At 48.6% G+C, this 14,537-nt stretch overlaps 1 protein-coding gene across 2 annotated transcripts in view; it reads right to left on the reverse strand.

Moving 5' to 3' along the window:
* The window catches only part of PBX1 (PBX homeobox 1), a 126,950-nt gene extending 119,259 nt beyond the window's left edge, over positions 1 to 7,691 (reverse strand). Inside the window, exons 1-2 of one of the 2 annotated variants that reach the window (XM_056497067.1) lie at positions 7,231 to 7,689; positions 4,617 to 4,690 (exon numbers count right to left, since the gene is read on the reverse strand). In XM_056497067.1, coding sequence (XP_056353042.1) covers positions 4,617 to 4,690; positions 7,231 to 7,421 — 265 coding nt within the window. In that variant the 5' untranslated portion in view covers positions 7,422 to 7,689. Of the gene's footprint in view, positions 1 to 4,616; positions 4,691 to 7,230 lie in introns of both variants that reach the window. The other variant, XM_056497068.1, reaches the window with a different exon arrangement.
* Between the last annotated feature and the right edge of the window lie 6,846 nt (positions 7,692 to 14,537).

Raw genomic sequence — 14,537 nt, forward strand, 5'->3', positions numbered from 1 at the left:
GGAGGCCCTGCTCTCCCAAAATGTTTCACTTCCCCCCAAGGCAGCTGCACCAAGGACCCTGCAGACTCTGCCTGGCACGGAGAGACAAGCATCACTTTTGCCTTCAAAGCCTTTCAACTGGAAGGGAAAAAAAATAGTAATAACAAATATCAAAGCAAAGGCTTCCTCCCCTTTGAAGGGCAGGAGGGAGAGCAGCCAGGCGAGGGCTGGACCTGCCCAAAGCAGAGTGGGGATCCTGCAGGGCTGGAGCACTGAGCACTTTCCTGATGAGCTTTCTCTCACAGCAGCAGCCGAATGATGCCCTAGGTGCAAGAATTGCATTGAAATTCAAATCGGGGTGTTGAACTCTCTCCTGCGCCTTGGGAAACCTCCTCGGTGGAAACGCAGGATAAGGAGGAGGGCAGGATTTGATACCCTGGGGAAGGGCTGGGGGGAAGGAAAACAAGCTGCCCCAGCCTGCTGGGAGGAAGGCTTGAGCCAAGGGGTGCTGGGCTTGCCAGTGTACCCCTCTTAGAGCTCTGCCCCACACCCTCAAAACCCCAGAACCGTCTGCCCCTCTTCTCCCCATGCTGCTCCTAGTGGGGTTTTACTTGGGGCGTGGGGAAGAGAAGGGAGGGAGGGAGGAAGAAAAAGAAACCCCATATCATAATTGCTATATTAAAAAGAAATAGCAGGCAAGAATAATAAGAGAGGTGTCAGAAGTGAAATACAGTAACAGACATTAAAAAAAAAAAAAAAAAAAAGACTACAGTTCTGCGATGGGGGTGTTAATTGAACACAGAGCTGGAGAGAACAAAGGGGTGTTAAGGAAGAGAAGAAGGGGAAAAATCCTACCTCCTCCAAAGATCTGATTTGAGTTAAGTTTGGTGAACATAATGCACAGGGAAAGGTAGCTAAGAGGCACCTTATATAGCTATTATGTTCCAAAATTTAAAAAAAAAAAAAAAAAAAAAAAGACAAACTCATTATTCAACAACAATTGCACAGCTAATCAGTGCTGTCTACAAATATTCCACTTTGTAAATCCCCCCATTGGTGCTATGTACATTTTTCTTTTAATCCCGAATTCCTTCAACACAGGAGGGAGAGGAGAGCAAGAAAATAAAAACTGCGGGATTTCAAATGCAAAGTCAGGGCCTTTTTTAAGAAGTAGAATTTGCCCGATGCCCTCACCTCCCCCAAATGAGCAGAGAAAGTGAAACGATGGGAAAAGCTCTTAAGGAGGAGGAATCAGATTAAATGGTCATATATCCTGTGCTCAGCCTCTCCCCGCCGGTCCCCGCCGAACGAGATGGGAGTTGGGAAAGGCTCACAGCTGAAATAGATGCTGCTGCATTTTGACAGCAGATATTTTCCAGTTTGCCATCCAAGGACCCCACGTCTGCGTACGCCTTGCCTGATTCTTCTGCTTAGCTATTCTGCTCATGCAGAGAACAGCTTAAAAAAAAAAAAACATACCAAGAGAGAGGAAAAAAACAAGAGGGAAAAAAAAAAAACAAACCAGCCATAAAGACAGAGCCCCTACCCCTGCCTTCAAACTTTTTATAAATCAGGAATGCAATTTCCGATTTCAATCCCTATTGATGGAGGAATCAATTGTATTTAGGACAACAATGCCTCCCATTTCCATAATTATTATTCCAAAAAGCCAGCCAGCCAGCCATTTGAAGGCAGTCCTGCCCCTTCCCTCGCAACAAAGCGACCAACAGCAAGTGAAAACACACCAAATGAACGCTGACAACTTCGATGTATATTTAAGCAGCAATTTTTTCCCTCCCCTACATACTCCTGCCTGAATCAGGCCTCTCAACTTTTATCACTTTTAAACAGACATCACCCTAAAAGCAGCAATCCCCAGGTTTGCAGACAAAAGGCAGTCCCCTGGGTTGTTTTTTTTTTAATCACTGTAATTTTTAAAAGTGGTAATAAATACTTGAAAATAACTGAAGAGCCCAAATGCAAAAGGCAAATCTTTGGCCAGTAGAGATGACCTATTTTTGTAAGAACTTTATGGACACTTTGGGTTTGCTCAAGACAAGGTTAACGCTATGAAATAGTAGCCATAATGTTGCGAGAGATGGTGGTAAAGTCTGTGCAAGGCTCTGGAGTCACTTAAATCAGGCAGCGGGGTAACCGAACGCACATTTCTGCACATCATAACGCCGGGGGGAAGATGTACGCACGCACTTTCAAACACCCACCAGTGACCACAAACAATCACCAGGATTTCAAACGCCACACATGCAAAAATCTGGGAAGCTAAATGGAAAGTGGGAAGAGAGAAGTTGGCTCAACTTTCACGCCGCTGCCCGTGAGGAAGGGGTGAGCAAACAGATGCAGGCAGTACCCTCGGCCCCAGAAAAAACAAGGCAAACTTCCTCCAGCATCGGGCCCAGAAAGCAATAATTTAAAAAAAATAATAAAAATAAACCGAAACCATCTGGTTGTTTGCTTTCTTATGAAGTGTGACTTTTGGGGACGCAGATGGGGGGAGAGGGGAGGAGGTCTTTGAATTTGCAAAGTGAAAGAATTCAACGCAAACATATCCAAGGGTAGATAAACAACGCTCCAAAAGCCATCTCGAGTCAACCTCTTTGGAGACCTCCACAGCACAGCCCCGTAAGCCAAGTAATCCAGGCACAAACCAACAAACAGCATTTACAAAAATGTAAACCAGCCCCAGTTCACACCTGAATATCCTTATTTCCAGCAGCATGCTTCGCCCTATACCATCTCTTTCCATTTTCCTTAGCAGACAGGAATTACCGTACCCCGTCACTGTGGCTATGCACAGCTCCTCATCCCTCCCCAGCTCACCAGGAGCTCACAGCATCCCTGAGCTCACCTGGCTTTTCCCACCAAGTTTGGTCCCAGCAGATTCCTCATTCCCTAACTTTGTCACTGCGCTGACAGAGAAGCTGAGCTGGGATTAAACAGTTACCCTGCCAAAAAGTGTCCCTGCACAGGCAACGTATGGAGCACCAAATACAGCATAAAACACACTTGGAGAAGAGACAGGCAGAGCTTCTTTGGCTCACACAAATTAAAGGAGACAGAGAGAAGAGGGAAAGGAACTCAGTGGCTCCTTTTTTTTGTGGGGGAACACCATAAAATCCCGAATGTTTTTCTCTACGTAGACTCTCTCACGTTACAGCACAAGAACAGTTTGGAGATTCCCACAGCAAACCCACTGCTGGCTATTATGGGAAGTCTGTGGGGAAGGAATCCTCGGGAAGGTCAGAGGCGGCCCCGCAGCCGTGAGGACTCGGGAGAGCCGAATGCCATCGGTAGGTGCTTTGTCTGGGCTACACGCTGCACAAACAACGCTTAACAAAGGGCCCTCTTAGTCACTTTATATATATTGCAAGAGTCAAGCAATTGTATTTTCAATCAGCTGTTCGTGCTGGGAGGTTTTATATATATATATTTTTATATATATATTTAAGAATGAAAAAAAAAAATAAAACCTAGTTCAGGTTTCTGAAAGCTGTTCCCCTTTTATGTGTAACTATCAATGTATATCAACTGGGTGTGCAATCATATTTATTGTCACTTTCATTCATGTCATGCCCTTGCTTATATAGCTTAGATATGAATTATTGACTGTTTCAGTCCTCGTTGTAAAGAGGGGGGAAAGGGGGGGAAAAGTCAAGTACTTTGCAGCGTGCTAAAACAAGGCAGCTACACCGGCATGGGAAAGCCCACAGAGCAGCTCTGGTCAGCTCAGAAAGCCAACAGGAGAGATGAGCCACCCCTTGAATTTCCATTATTTCCCCCCACTTTTTTCTTTTTTTTTTTTACACTAAAAAAAAAAAAAATTCCAACAAATACATAAATAAGTGGTGCACATTGCTAAATGTCCTTCCCTGAGCATCTGTTGTTTAAGATCACCCTTGATTGATGACTGCTATTTTTTAATTGTTGCTTTTAAAATTTAAATGCCCCCCTGGGATGTGTTATAAGTGTGTTAGTACATGGTAGGAGGTCTGGAAAGTGGGAAACAGCAGAACCAAGGCTCTCATGCCATTAGCTTCTAAAGAAGCCTAAGAACACCCCATGCCATAAAACAACAGTACCCTAAAGTAACTAACAATCTAATATATTGCTTTCACTAAAGGCAACTGACAACTTGCTCTTACATGAGCTAGCCTGGATGATTGGCAGACAAGAGCATTTTAACCCTTTCTTTTAAAAAAAAGTGAGAAACCTTTGTGTTTACCTGAATACTAATGGTAACAAAACTGCACAGTTTCATTTTGTTGGTACTATTTCCCACACACGCACTATGCATTCAGATTTTGTTTTTTAAGCAGTGCCGTGTCTTAAAGAAGAAACTAGAGCAAGACAGAAATTGCAAGGGGGTTGATTTTTTTTCTCTCCCAGAAAAAGCAATAAATAAAGAAAGGCTATACAATAGAAATTAAACCACGATATTTTCTCTTCTAGGCACAAACCACATCATGCAAGTCCACTGCCAGAAGCATTAAATACCAACGAGTTATTTCTCCCCACTTAAATATTGCTGCATGGGAGTGGGGGCTCAGAGACTTGGGGGAATAAAATCCCCAAAGAGCAAAAAGAAAAACAGTACAGAACCAACAGCACTGATTTCCTACCTGTTTTTTCTTTGATTTCACACAAGACATTAAAAAGCGCCGGCTTCATCCTGTGGCAGTTTAAAGCATGTTTCCTGGAGAGAAGAGAAAAGAGGGGAGGGTGAGCTCAGGATGTCACCACGAAGAACAACTTTCCAAATTCATGCTGGCTGGTGTAGGGAGGGCAGGTTTGAGCCCCCAGTGCTGCCTACCTACCCAAGGCAGGGGAGATGAATGCCACCAGCTCAGGAATGGCTCGAGAATCGCCTTTACCACCGAGGAGCTCCACGGCGGGCGCGAGGCAGGCGATGCTCCACGGCAAAGCCAGATCCAAGCTTTTGGGAGCCAAGCTTGGATCAACTGTCTTCTTCAATATAGACACAGCACTGGGCTCTCCCTGTCCCCCACCTCCAATATTACACCAGGCCATGTGGTATATTAGGCTGGTCCTGTGAGGCAGAGGGGAAATAAACTCCTCCTTGCCCCAGTGCTGGAAACATCCTCTGCTTAGAGCTGTCAATTCAGGGAATTTCAGCGCCCAACTCGGAGCACAGAAAAGACGTGTGGAGAGACAACCCCATTCCTCTGCCTCCATGCTACTTACATCCAGCTTATCTGCAGGTGTTAAAATTTAATTCTTTACAATTGGGACAGTAACCACATTAAAAATCACAGCCGGCTGCTGCTGGGAAAGGGAGGGAATGCTATTCAACGCCGCTCCTTTCGGCTGCTGTTATTCCAGAGCTGCCCGTTCTCCTGTGGGTTTTGAGGAGAGACTTTGGGGAGGGGGCGCTTTAATTGGCTGGTTTTAAAGCCCACCACACGCCCGCTGAGGCAAAGGAACAGTGTGATTTAATTTTTCCCTCTTGAGCCTTGGGGTGGTTTAGCCAAGGGTTCAGTTTGCACACAGGGCTGTTGCTATCGGGCGCCGGTTACGGGGATTTCTGTTTACCAACCGAAATTACACGCGAAAGACGATGTGAACATCTGGCAAACATTCACACTACTTACCCCACCACCCACAACATGTTAAAAAGATTTATATATCTGATGAAGTCTCTCAAAGGTATATACCCTTGCAGAACCACAGCATTCCCTTATCAGCACACCCAGATGGGCGCAGACATTTGGGTATACGCAAATCACGTACATATGCTGTAAGGGCCCTCTTATAAATAATGCTGGCACTTTGCATCTTCCCAAAACTTAATTTAAGGAAAAAAAAAAAAAAAAAAAGAAGAAGAAGAAGAAACAAACAAAAAAAAAAAAAAAAAAAAGCAGCAGCAAAACAACTGTGCAATTGTAGGACGGAAGGAGGAAATGCAAAGCCAAATGTTATTGATAAATACAGCGTGTTTGCCAGCTCAGAATTAAAAATAATAATAATTTACAAAAAAAAAAAAAAAATTAAAAAAGTACTGTGAGGAAACAGTGGAAATAGACCAGCAAGGTAAACCCATAAAGCCTTCTCCTAGCTCTGCTCTGCTTTGGTTTTATTGATTTGATTAACTACACTAAATTATCCAGGCAGGAACACACACGATTCCTGCAACTTTCCAAAGGAAGAGCCCCTCACTGCCCCGGGTCTGGCCGGGGAGAAAGTGAATGATTTCCTCCTCCTCATCACAGCTACTCTGCCCCTGCAAGAACATAAGAAAATGAATAAGATCAACCCTGCAACCAGCCTTTTCGGTAAGCAGGAGCTCTAGAGAAGCTGTGGAAGCAGGGAGGATGGAAATTGAGGTTTGGGGGGTACTTTTATCATTCTGCAAGTTCTTAGGCGAGTTTTGGGGCCGTGCGGTGCGTTTTTCTAGGAACAATGTATTCTAGCAATCTGCTTCAACTCGGGGGCACAAGTACCAGAAGGAAGGACAACATACCAAGCAGCTTTGCAACCAGAAGAAATAACAAGTGTAACCCTGGCAATTCAGGGCAACCTTTTTTTTCTGATTCCTTTATTTGAGGTTTGTTTTTTTTTTTTCTTCCCCTTCCTGAACTTTTGGTAGCGCCTTTGAAGGTGCGCATTAGGTTTGCACTCCCCGAAGCTCAGAGCAATTCAGATACCGGCTCTTATAGCTTTATTTTTCCCTTTTTAAAGACATCTGCAATTAAGAAGGAGGGAGGGGGAAGAAAAAAAAAGAAAGAAAAAAAAAAAAAAAGGCAAAGCTTCTACGAGCATCTTCAAAGCGCAAAAACGCGCTGAGAAAATAACACCACTACAGGGGCCTAAGAAAGAACATTATTAGCAGCCTTAAAAGCGGGGCAGCACTCCGTGGCTCTTTCGGAGGAGACCACCACCGCCCTCCGCAGTTAAACCCCCACCCCAAAAAACGCTGGGAAAAGCCAGGCCCGGCTCGTGGATGGAGGGAGGGGGCGGCTGCGGGCGCGGCGACCCTTCGAAACGGCCGCGAAGTTGGGAGGTGGGAGAAAGATGGGCAATAATAAAGGGTTGGGGGTATTAAAAGAAAGGGGGTCCTCCTTCTTTTCCCTCCCTTTCCTCCCTCCCTCGGCACATTTCTCCGCAGCAGGACCCCCGTGCCCCGATGCGCCCGCGGCCGGACAACAAAGGCCGGGCCGGGGCGCGGGGGAAACTTCCCGGCACCTGCCCCCCCCCAGCGCTCCCCGCCGCTCTCACCTGGCCTGCGCCTCGTCCAAACTCTGGTCCGTGATGGTCATGATCTGCTGTAAGATGTCTCCGATGTCCTGCTTCCTGCCTGCCTCCCCCTCCGCCCCGCCTGGTCCATCCTGCATGTGCTGGGACAGGCCCGGGTGCCCCGGCATCCCCACCCCGCTGTGCGTGTGCATCAGCCGCGGCTGGTCATCCATCGCCGGCCGCCGGCCCCGCTCCGCCGCCGCCTCCTGCCCTGGCTGCCGGGAGCGGCGCGGCTGGGCTGGCCGCCTGGCTCCTCGCTTTCTTTTCTTGCTCGCTTTCTTCTTCTTCTTTCCTCCCCCCCCTCCTTCCTCCTCCTCCTCCTCCCCAGCCTCTTCCTCTTCGCTTTTTATTTATCCTTCACGCTGGCGCCCGGCTCCGCGGCGGGGAGGAAGAGGAGGAGGAGAAAAATGAAAGGGGGGGGGAGGGGGGGGGAGAGAGAGGAAAAAAAAAAAAAAAGAGAGAGAGAAAAAAGAAAGGGGAAAAAATCCCTTTGGCTGCTGGAGGAGGAGGAGGAGGAGAAGGAGGAGGGAGGGAGGGAAGGAGGAGGGAGGGAAAGGGGGGGGGTTCCGGGGAAGGGAGGGGAAACGGCGGCGACTCCAAAAGCAGGGCAGCTCAGCCCCGCGCCGGGGAGGCAGCGGGCGGGCCGGGGGCAGGGGCTGCGCCCGGGGAGGAGGCGGCGGCGGTGGCCGCGGCGGGGCGGCCGCCCGCGATGGCAGCGCCGGAGCTACCGCGGCCGGAGCGCGGCGGAGCCCCCGCGCACCGGGGGAGGGCTCCAAACTTTCCCCCACCCTGGGGCCGCGCTCGGGGCTGGCTGGGCCCCCCTGCGCCGGGCCTGCGCGCACCGCTCCGGCCCTCGCCGCCTGCTTTTGTTCGGCTCCGGACTCCTCAAACTGGCACGGAGGAGCCCGGGGGCGGGGGGAGGAAGGGGCAGCAGCGCCGCCCGCCCCCCCGGCCCCATTGGCGGCGGCGGCGGCGGGAGGGACGGCCCGCGGGCCGCGCCGCCCCCTGCGCGCCCGCCCGTCAATCTCCGGGTTCAGAGGTGGGACGGGGCCGCGCCCCGCCCGCGCCTTAAAGCGACCGAGCCCGGCCGAGCGCGGCCGAGCGGGGGGAAGGGGCGGCCGGGCCCGGGTATGCGGGACCACCGCCGGCCCTCAGCCCCCGCCCGGGCCCCGGCCGCGCTCCCCGCCCCTCCGGGCCGTGCCTCAGCCTCTCCTCCTCCCCTGGGGAGCACCGCGGCCCTCCCGCTGCTGCTCTAGGTCCCCTCTGCCCCTCACCTCCCCTCAGCCTCTCCTTCTCCCCTGGGGAGCACCGCGGCCCTCCCGCTGCTGCTCTAGGTCCCCTCTGCCCCCCACCTCCTCTCAGCCTCTCCTTCTCCCCTGAGGAGCACCGCGGCCCTCCCGCTGCTGTCGGGCTACCTCTGCCCCCAATCTCCCCTCAGCCATTCCGCCTCCCCTCAGCTTTCTCCATCTCTCGCCAGCCTCCTCCATCTCCTCCCAGCCTCTCCTTCCTTACCTCCGCTCAGCCGGCCATCCCTCCTGCCCTGCTGTCGGCCTTCCCCATCCCCTGCGCCCCCAGGCAGTCTCTGTGCCTCCCCTCTGCCCCTCTGCCATCCCACTGGCTCTCACTCCCCATGCTGTCCCCACATCTCCCAGGAACGGGCAGGGTTCCCTGGCCACTGCAGCCCCCAGGGAGATCCTTTCATCTCAGCGTGTCTTCGTGGTGCTGTTTCTCTCTCTAAACCTTGGACCAAATGACCCACTGTGGTCCCTTCCAGTTTAGGACTGCTGCTGTTATTGCCTCCTTTCTCTTTCCCAAGCACATTACACAGGCCAGCAGTGCCACATCCCACACTTGATGTCCTCAGCGAGAGCCAGCAGAGATCCCAAGGCCACCAAGACCACCATTCCAACCTACATGTCACAGCATTCTGGAGAAGAAGGACTTCCCCAGCCCCTTTCTTCATTCCCTGACATCTCAATCTGTCCTGTGTCTGGAAAGTTCTCTGTAGGCATCAGCTGGTCAGCAGGCATGGCCATGGGACTGGGCTGGCCTGCAAATTTGCATTTGAAAACAAATAAATTAAACAGTTATGGTGATGCAAGAGTTTCTTGCATGGCAAATGGCTTCATCAGGCTGTCCCTTTCTCAGATCCAACTCCAGGCACCTTGTAACACCCTGGAAGATGTGTCTAGTCCCAGCTCCTGACTTCTGCACCGGGTGGGGAAAGACCCATCAGGTTCATTAAAGAGAGAAAAATATATAAGGCAATTGTTTTGCTTCCACTCTTCGTTTTTAATGAAACACTTTCCAGTGTTTTAAGCAAAACACGACTTCTCATTTTGAAATTTCCTTTCGAACCATTAAAATGTTTTAAAGCGGTTGAAGGCGCAGTGAGATGTTTTGATTTTTGTCGCTCTGAAATGTTTCACTCAACACGTTCTTCATGTGTCTTGATTTGCCAAAATTTTTCAAAGGTTTCTGCTTTCTCACCCAAGACATATCTGTATACTTTTTTACTTTTCTGAAAAGGAGAGGAAAGAGGAGAAAAAATATTATCATCTCCATGGCTCCACAGGAAGCAGAACTGTATCCAAGAAACGAAGAGCCAAGGGACTCCTCTCCAAAGGTCCAAACTTTCAGACACTTAGTCATCCCTTCACTTGCTTGCTCACATACCAAGTCTAGACATTTGCTGTCTCAAACCCTGGCAGGGACTCTCCCACCCCCACAGGTCAGCCCTGGGTCTTTTGGGTTTGATTTTGAACGGCTCCAAGGACAGGCAGTGCAGCAGAGCTGAGCATGCGCAGGGGAAAGAGAGCATGATGACGGGGACGTTGGGGACTATGGGGTGCAGTGGCCTGCTGACCCTCCTGGTTCTTGTTTTGAAGATCCTTCCCTATTTTCCAAGTCACAGTGTGATGCCTCAGCACATCAGGCTGGAGAAAGCAGGAGCCAGGAGGCCCTCCAAGCTGCTCTGAGGGAAGCATCCCAGCACAGGACCTTCAAGGATCTACGTGCCAGTGCCGAAGTGGCCAGGATTCTGCCTCTGCTGTCTGCTGGAGTCTGTAAAATCCTTCCTGTCAGAGATAACTAATCCTGGGGCCTTTACAAGACCTCTCCTGAAAAGCACATTTCATTCCTCTGTCTCCTCCTGCCTTCCAAGTGCATGAGATTGCAATAGGTATTACGGAAAATATTCCCCATGGGAGCCGACACTGGACTCCCTTAAAACCCAAACACCATCACCCCTCCTTCCCCAAGACACAAGTGAGCACTATGCTCTATTATCTCTACACCCACTAAATCTTTCTGAAATAAAGAATAAACATTTCCACCACACATAGTGTAAGTGTATGTGCCAAGCTGCCTCGCTTCCTCTCCTCTGTGGTTATTATAAAGTGGTTTTGTTTCGATGGCGTAGCAGATGGACAGCGTCCAAGTCTGGCGTCCCCACTCCCCCCGAGTACGTCGAACGCTATCTTTGGTTTATCACAGATTCCTGCAGAAAATGTTTATGGGAGCCTCTTGTTTAAAATCTTGGCCGCGTCACAGCGTAATTCCTATTATTTATTAAATGAAAATCAAGCTGTTGTTAATGCACCATTACTGTGGCAAAGTGGAGCCCTTGGAAACGAAGGCCAAACACACTCTCTTGTTCTCCGAGCGCGAGGGAAGCGTCCCACTGTCACCATCGCTCAACACTCATGAAGCCGCTGGCATGAGAAGCAGTTTCCTGGCCTGGGACTCCTTAAACATTTCCTTTTTTGCTTTGCTGCCCCAAACCTGACCTCCCAGAGCCAGACAGTGCACAGATCATACCTCACACCAACAGAAGGGCTCTACCTAAGACATCACTTTGGCCACGCCCTTCTTCATCCACATTAATTTTCCTCCCTCTTCTTCAATTTTCCTCTAACAGAAAATTTTCCGTGGAAAACCCAATTTCTATTTCCCAGGCAGCCCCTGTAACACAGTGAATGCCCTATAGATGGTCTCCTTTATATTGAAGTGTGGCAGTGTTTACATTCCTAAATGGATTCCAGAGGAAATTCTAAAATTTTCCTGGAAATGTCTTGTTGCTTTGAACTGATTGTTTATTTGTCAATTTAGTCATTAACCTTTTTCCTTACTCCTTTGGCTTTTGATAAGACAAAATGTCAAAGGGACGGGAAATAGGCTCAGAATGATTTCCCCTGGCGAAGGATCCAGAAGCAAAGGGACTTTTCTCATCAATTTGGTAGAGACACAGCTTCACTCCAGGTGCCAGGTTAAATCAGCCTTCAGGTTTTTGCAGGGTTTGTGTGTTAGACTTTAGGTCTTCTGCAGAGATCTCAACCTGGAGATGAAAGCCCTTTCAAAATGAGCTAAATACCACTGATCCCAGTAAAGATGGGAAGAGCCACAAATATATTCCCACTCATTCCATTCCTAGCCTCACCTTCAACAGCTGCATCACACCAACTCTGCCATGGTCATGGTCTGTTCTATTAGGAAATACATGTCTTAATTAATACATTGCTTATTAATATTACCTATTCATTAGATTATCATAAGTAACCTGACTGCAGGCAAAATCCTACAACCACAAGTGAGGAGAATTAATTCTATTCATGCAAAAAAATTGTGGTGTATAAATTGTTTGTTACATATTCAAATACAAGTAACAAAATTCCTACCACCAGAAGTTTACCAAAAAGAAAAACATCTTTTCCCAATAGCTGACATAAACATGTAAGTACTACCAAACATATTTACATGTTTGAAATAGATGGTATAATTACAATGAGTTATAGCCAATATTCAGACTTTCCCTGGTTTAAATGCTACCTTCTGATACAGCACAGCACATCCTTTAATTGTGGTCACGTGCTTTTTCTTAGAGACTGCTGCAATTTTTTTCCACAAAAACGTCTATAATTGAAAAGCAAATGGCATTGTTTAAAATAAATTGTCTACCCTCCTGGAAATAAACAGGTGACTTCCCCTACAGAATGTCCTATTTCTGGGACTTCTATATCACAGCAAGCCATCTGCAAAATCATTTTGGACATTCTTCCAGACCCCAAACTTGAATTTCAGCAAGGAAATGCAGTTTTTCAAGACAGGAAAAAAAAAAATCCGACAAAGATTTTGAAAACAAGTCAGGTAAAAGCTATCAGTGGAAATAGCAACAAAAGCAGTCATAGAGTCCTCCAATAAAAGCAGGTCCATTCCAGACTCAACAAAAAAGGTCTTTTACCCTCTCTCAACCAGTACTGATGTTCCTCAAAGGATACAAATAGCTGTTAAATTCACTTTTATCTTGAGAATCTCACATTTGTGCAGCGCTTAAAGAAAGAGAAAGAGCCGCATTAGAGGTACGAACACATGACTGTATTCCACAGCTTCTCCATGAGCTCTCACAAGTCAAGCCTCCCAACGAGACCTTGAGACCCCTTCAAAAAAATTGCAGCAGGCTCTCTTTTTTTGGAGAGATCACCTGTTTGCAGGTGATTTACTGAGGTTTATCCCCAGCCTTCTTGTACAGACTGGAACATGGAGAGCCAAGAGAAAGGAGGGACTTACCTCTGGGAACCACCAGCAAGAGCCAAGGTTCTCACTCCAAGGTCTCATGGAATGCCTGCCTTGGTCACAGTGCCTGTGAAAGAATTCCCTGCTGCCTCACGTGAACTAGAGCTAACCAGAATGACTTCTTTGCATCTCAGACACAGACACAGACTTCTGGTTTTTGGAATATTTCCCACCACACCATCTCCCTTCAACTGGTCTTTAAGGAGTTCATCTGCAGTCAGAAGTTGGTTTTCCACTCCTGAGTTTTCCATGGATTTCCCAGAAGGGCTGCCTTTGAAGAGGCTCAGCCACAGGTTTCTGGTACCACCTTCATAAAAGGGGGATCCAAGGCTGTCCCCAAAGACAGTTCTCACCAGCCCTGAGCTGGGGGATAGAACCGACATCATTGGCCCCCCTGCAGCCCTACATCTGGTGAGAAGTGTCCTCCCAGGGAAAGGTCTGCCGAGGAGCCCCTTGCTGCTCCCTGGGTCAGGGCCCTACTGTCCCATGCTCCTCTCAGGCTGGCCATCACCACAAAGCACTGAGCAAAGAGGTCACAGTGAGAGACACAGGTCTCTGTGGTGGTAAGCAAGCCAACAGCTCCAATTTACTGAAACGCTTTTCCATCAACGCCCCCTGACCCTGCTTGGCTTGTTCACAGATTCCTTCAGTCTCTCTCCTGGGGGGTTTGACCCATTGTTCCTGCAGGCTTTCCCATTATCAGCTGTCCCATCCTTTTTGCACAACTGCTGTAGTTGGACCTTAGCTTTTCATTTCATTTTCATTTGGCTTCTTCCCCAACTTCCCATATTTGAGTGTTTCGCTTATTATCAGTCAGGTCCCTTCTGTACTTTGCTCAGCTCCATTCTACTAATTGGTTTGAGTATGGACCCAGCATTCCCTAAAGGAGAGTCACTCCCCTCGCACACCAGCACTGCCACACATTCCCCACCCTCCCCAGACTGCCAGAGCAGAGGCAACACCTCTTCTCCAAAAGGTGCTGGTGTCCTTGGAGTGGAAGGGTCTGAGACAGTGATCGATACAATCACTGATATATGATTGTGTCCCATATTGGTTTTTCACAGCCCAGGAAACACGTCCCCTGGCAGGCCCTGAAGGTTGTAGGACAGATAGGCTTCAAACTGCACATCCGTTTTCACTATTGCTTTTATCAACAGCTTTCCCTGTAACATCCCTGTGTTACACAGCACCTTGGGAAGCACCCACTCTCAAATACCCAGCAGCCTAAAACTAGGATGTTCACTTTAATTGCCATGAATTGAAAATATTTGGGTACTAGCATGGCCAGACAAACCAAAGCTGCTTGCACCACCTTGTCAATGACCTTGTCTTTCCAGAACACAAGTCACCACTACTTCCCTGTGGCTCCCAGGTCGTAAAGAGGTGTCAAAACCACTTGCCTCTCACTTGTGACTACGGAGGCAGTGCTGCAGAGAGAACAACCACAAATCACAGCAGTAGCTCTCCTGTCCCCAGACCCAACCCAAGTTCACCAAGGACTTTTCTTTGCTTGGTCGACTAGGCAGAAAACCTGCAAAGCTTAATTTCTTGCCATGCTTTCCCAGGAGGAAAAAATCTCACCTCGAATTGCTGTCAAGTCGCATATCGTATCTCACCCCACAAAGGCTTAGGCAGGTTAAGCCCGGAAGAAAGAGAAACTATCAAAGGCTGCTTGTTTGATAAGGACACACGTACACTCCAGCAGCACCTGGTTACTG

This window comes from Oenanthe melanoleuca, chromosome 8 (genome assembly GCF_029582105.1).
Source record: "Oenanthe melanoleuca isolate GR-GAL-2019-014 chromosome 8, OMel1.0, whole genome shotgun sequence".
Taxonomy (NCBI): domain Eukaryota; kingdom Metazoa; phylum Chordata; class Aves; order Passeriformes; family Muscicapidae; genus Oenanthe; species Oenanthe melanoleuca.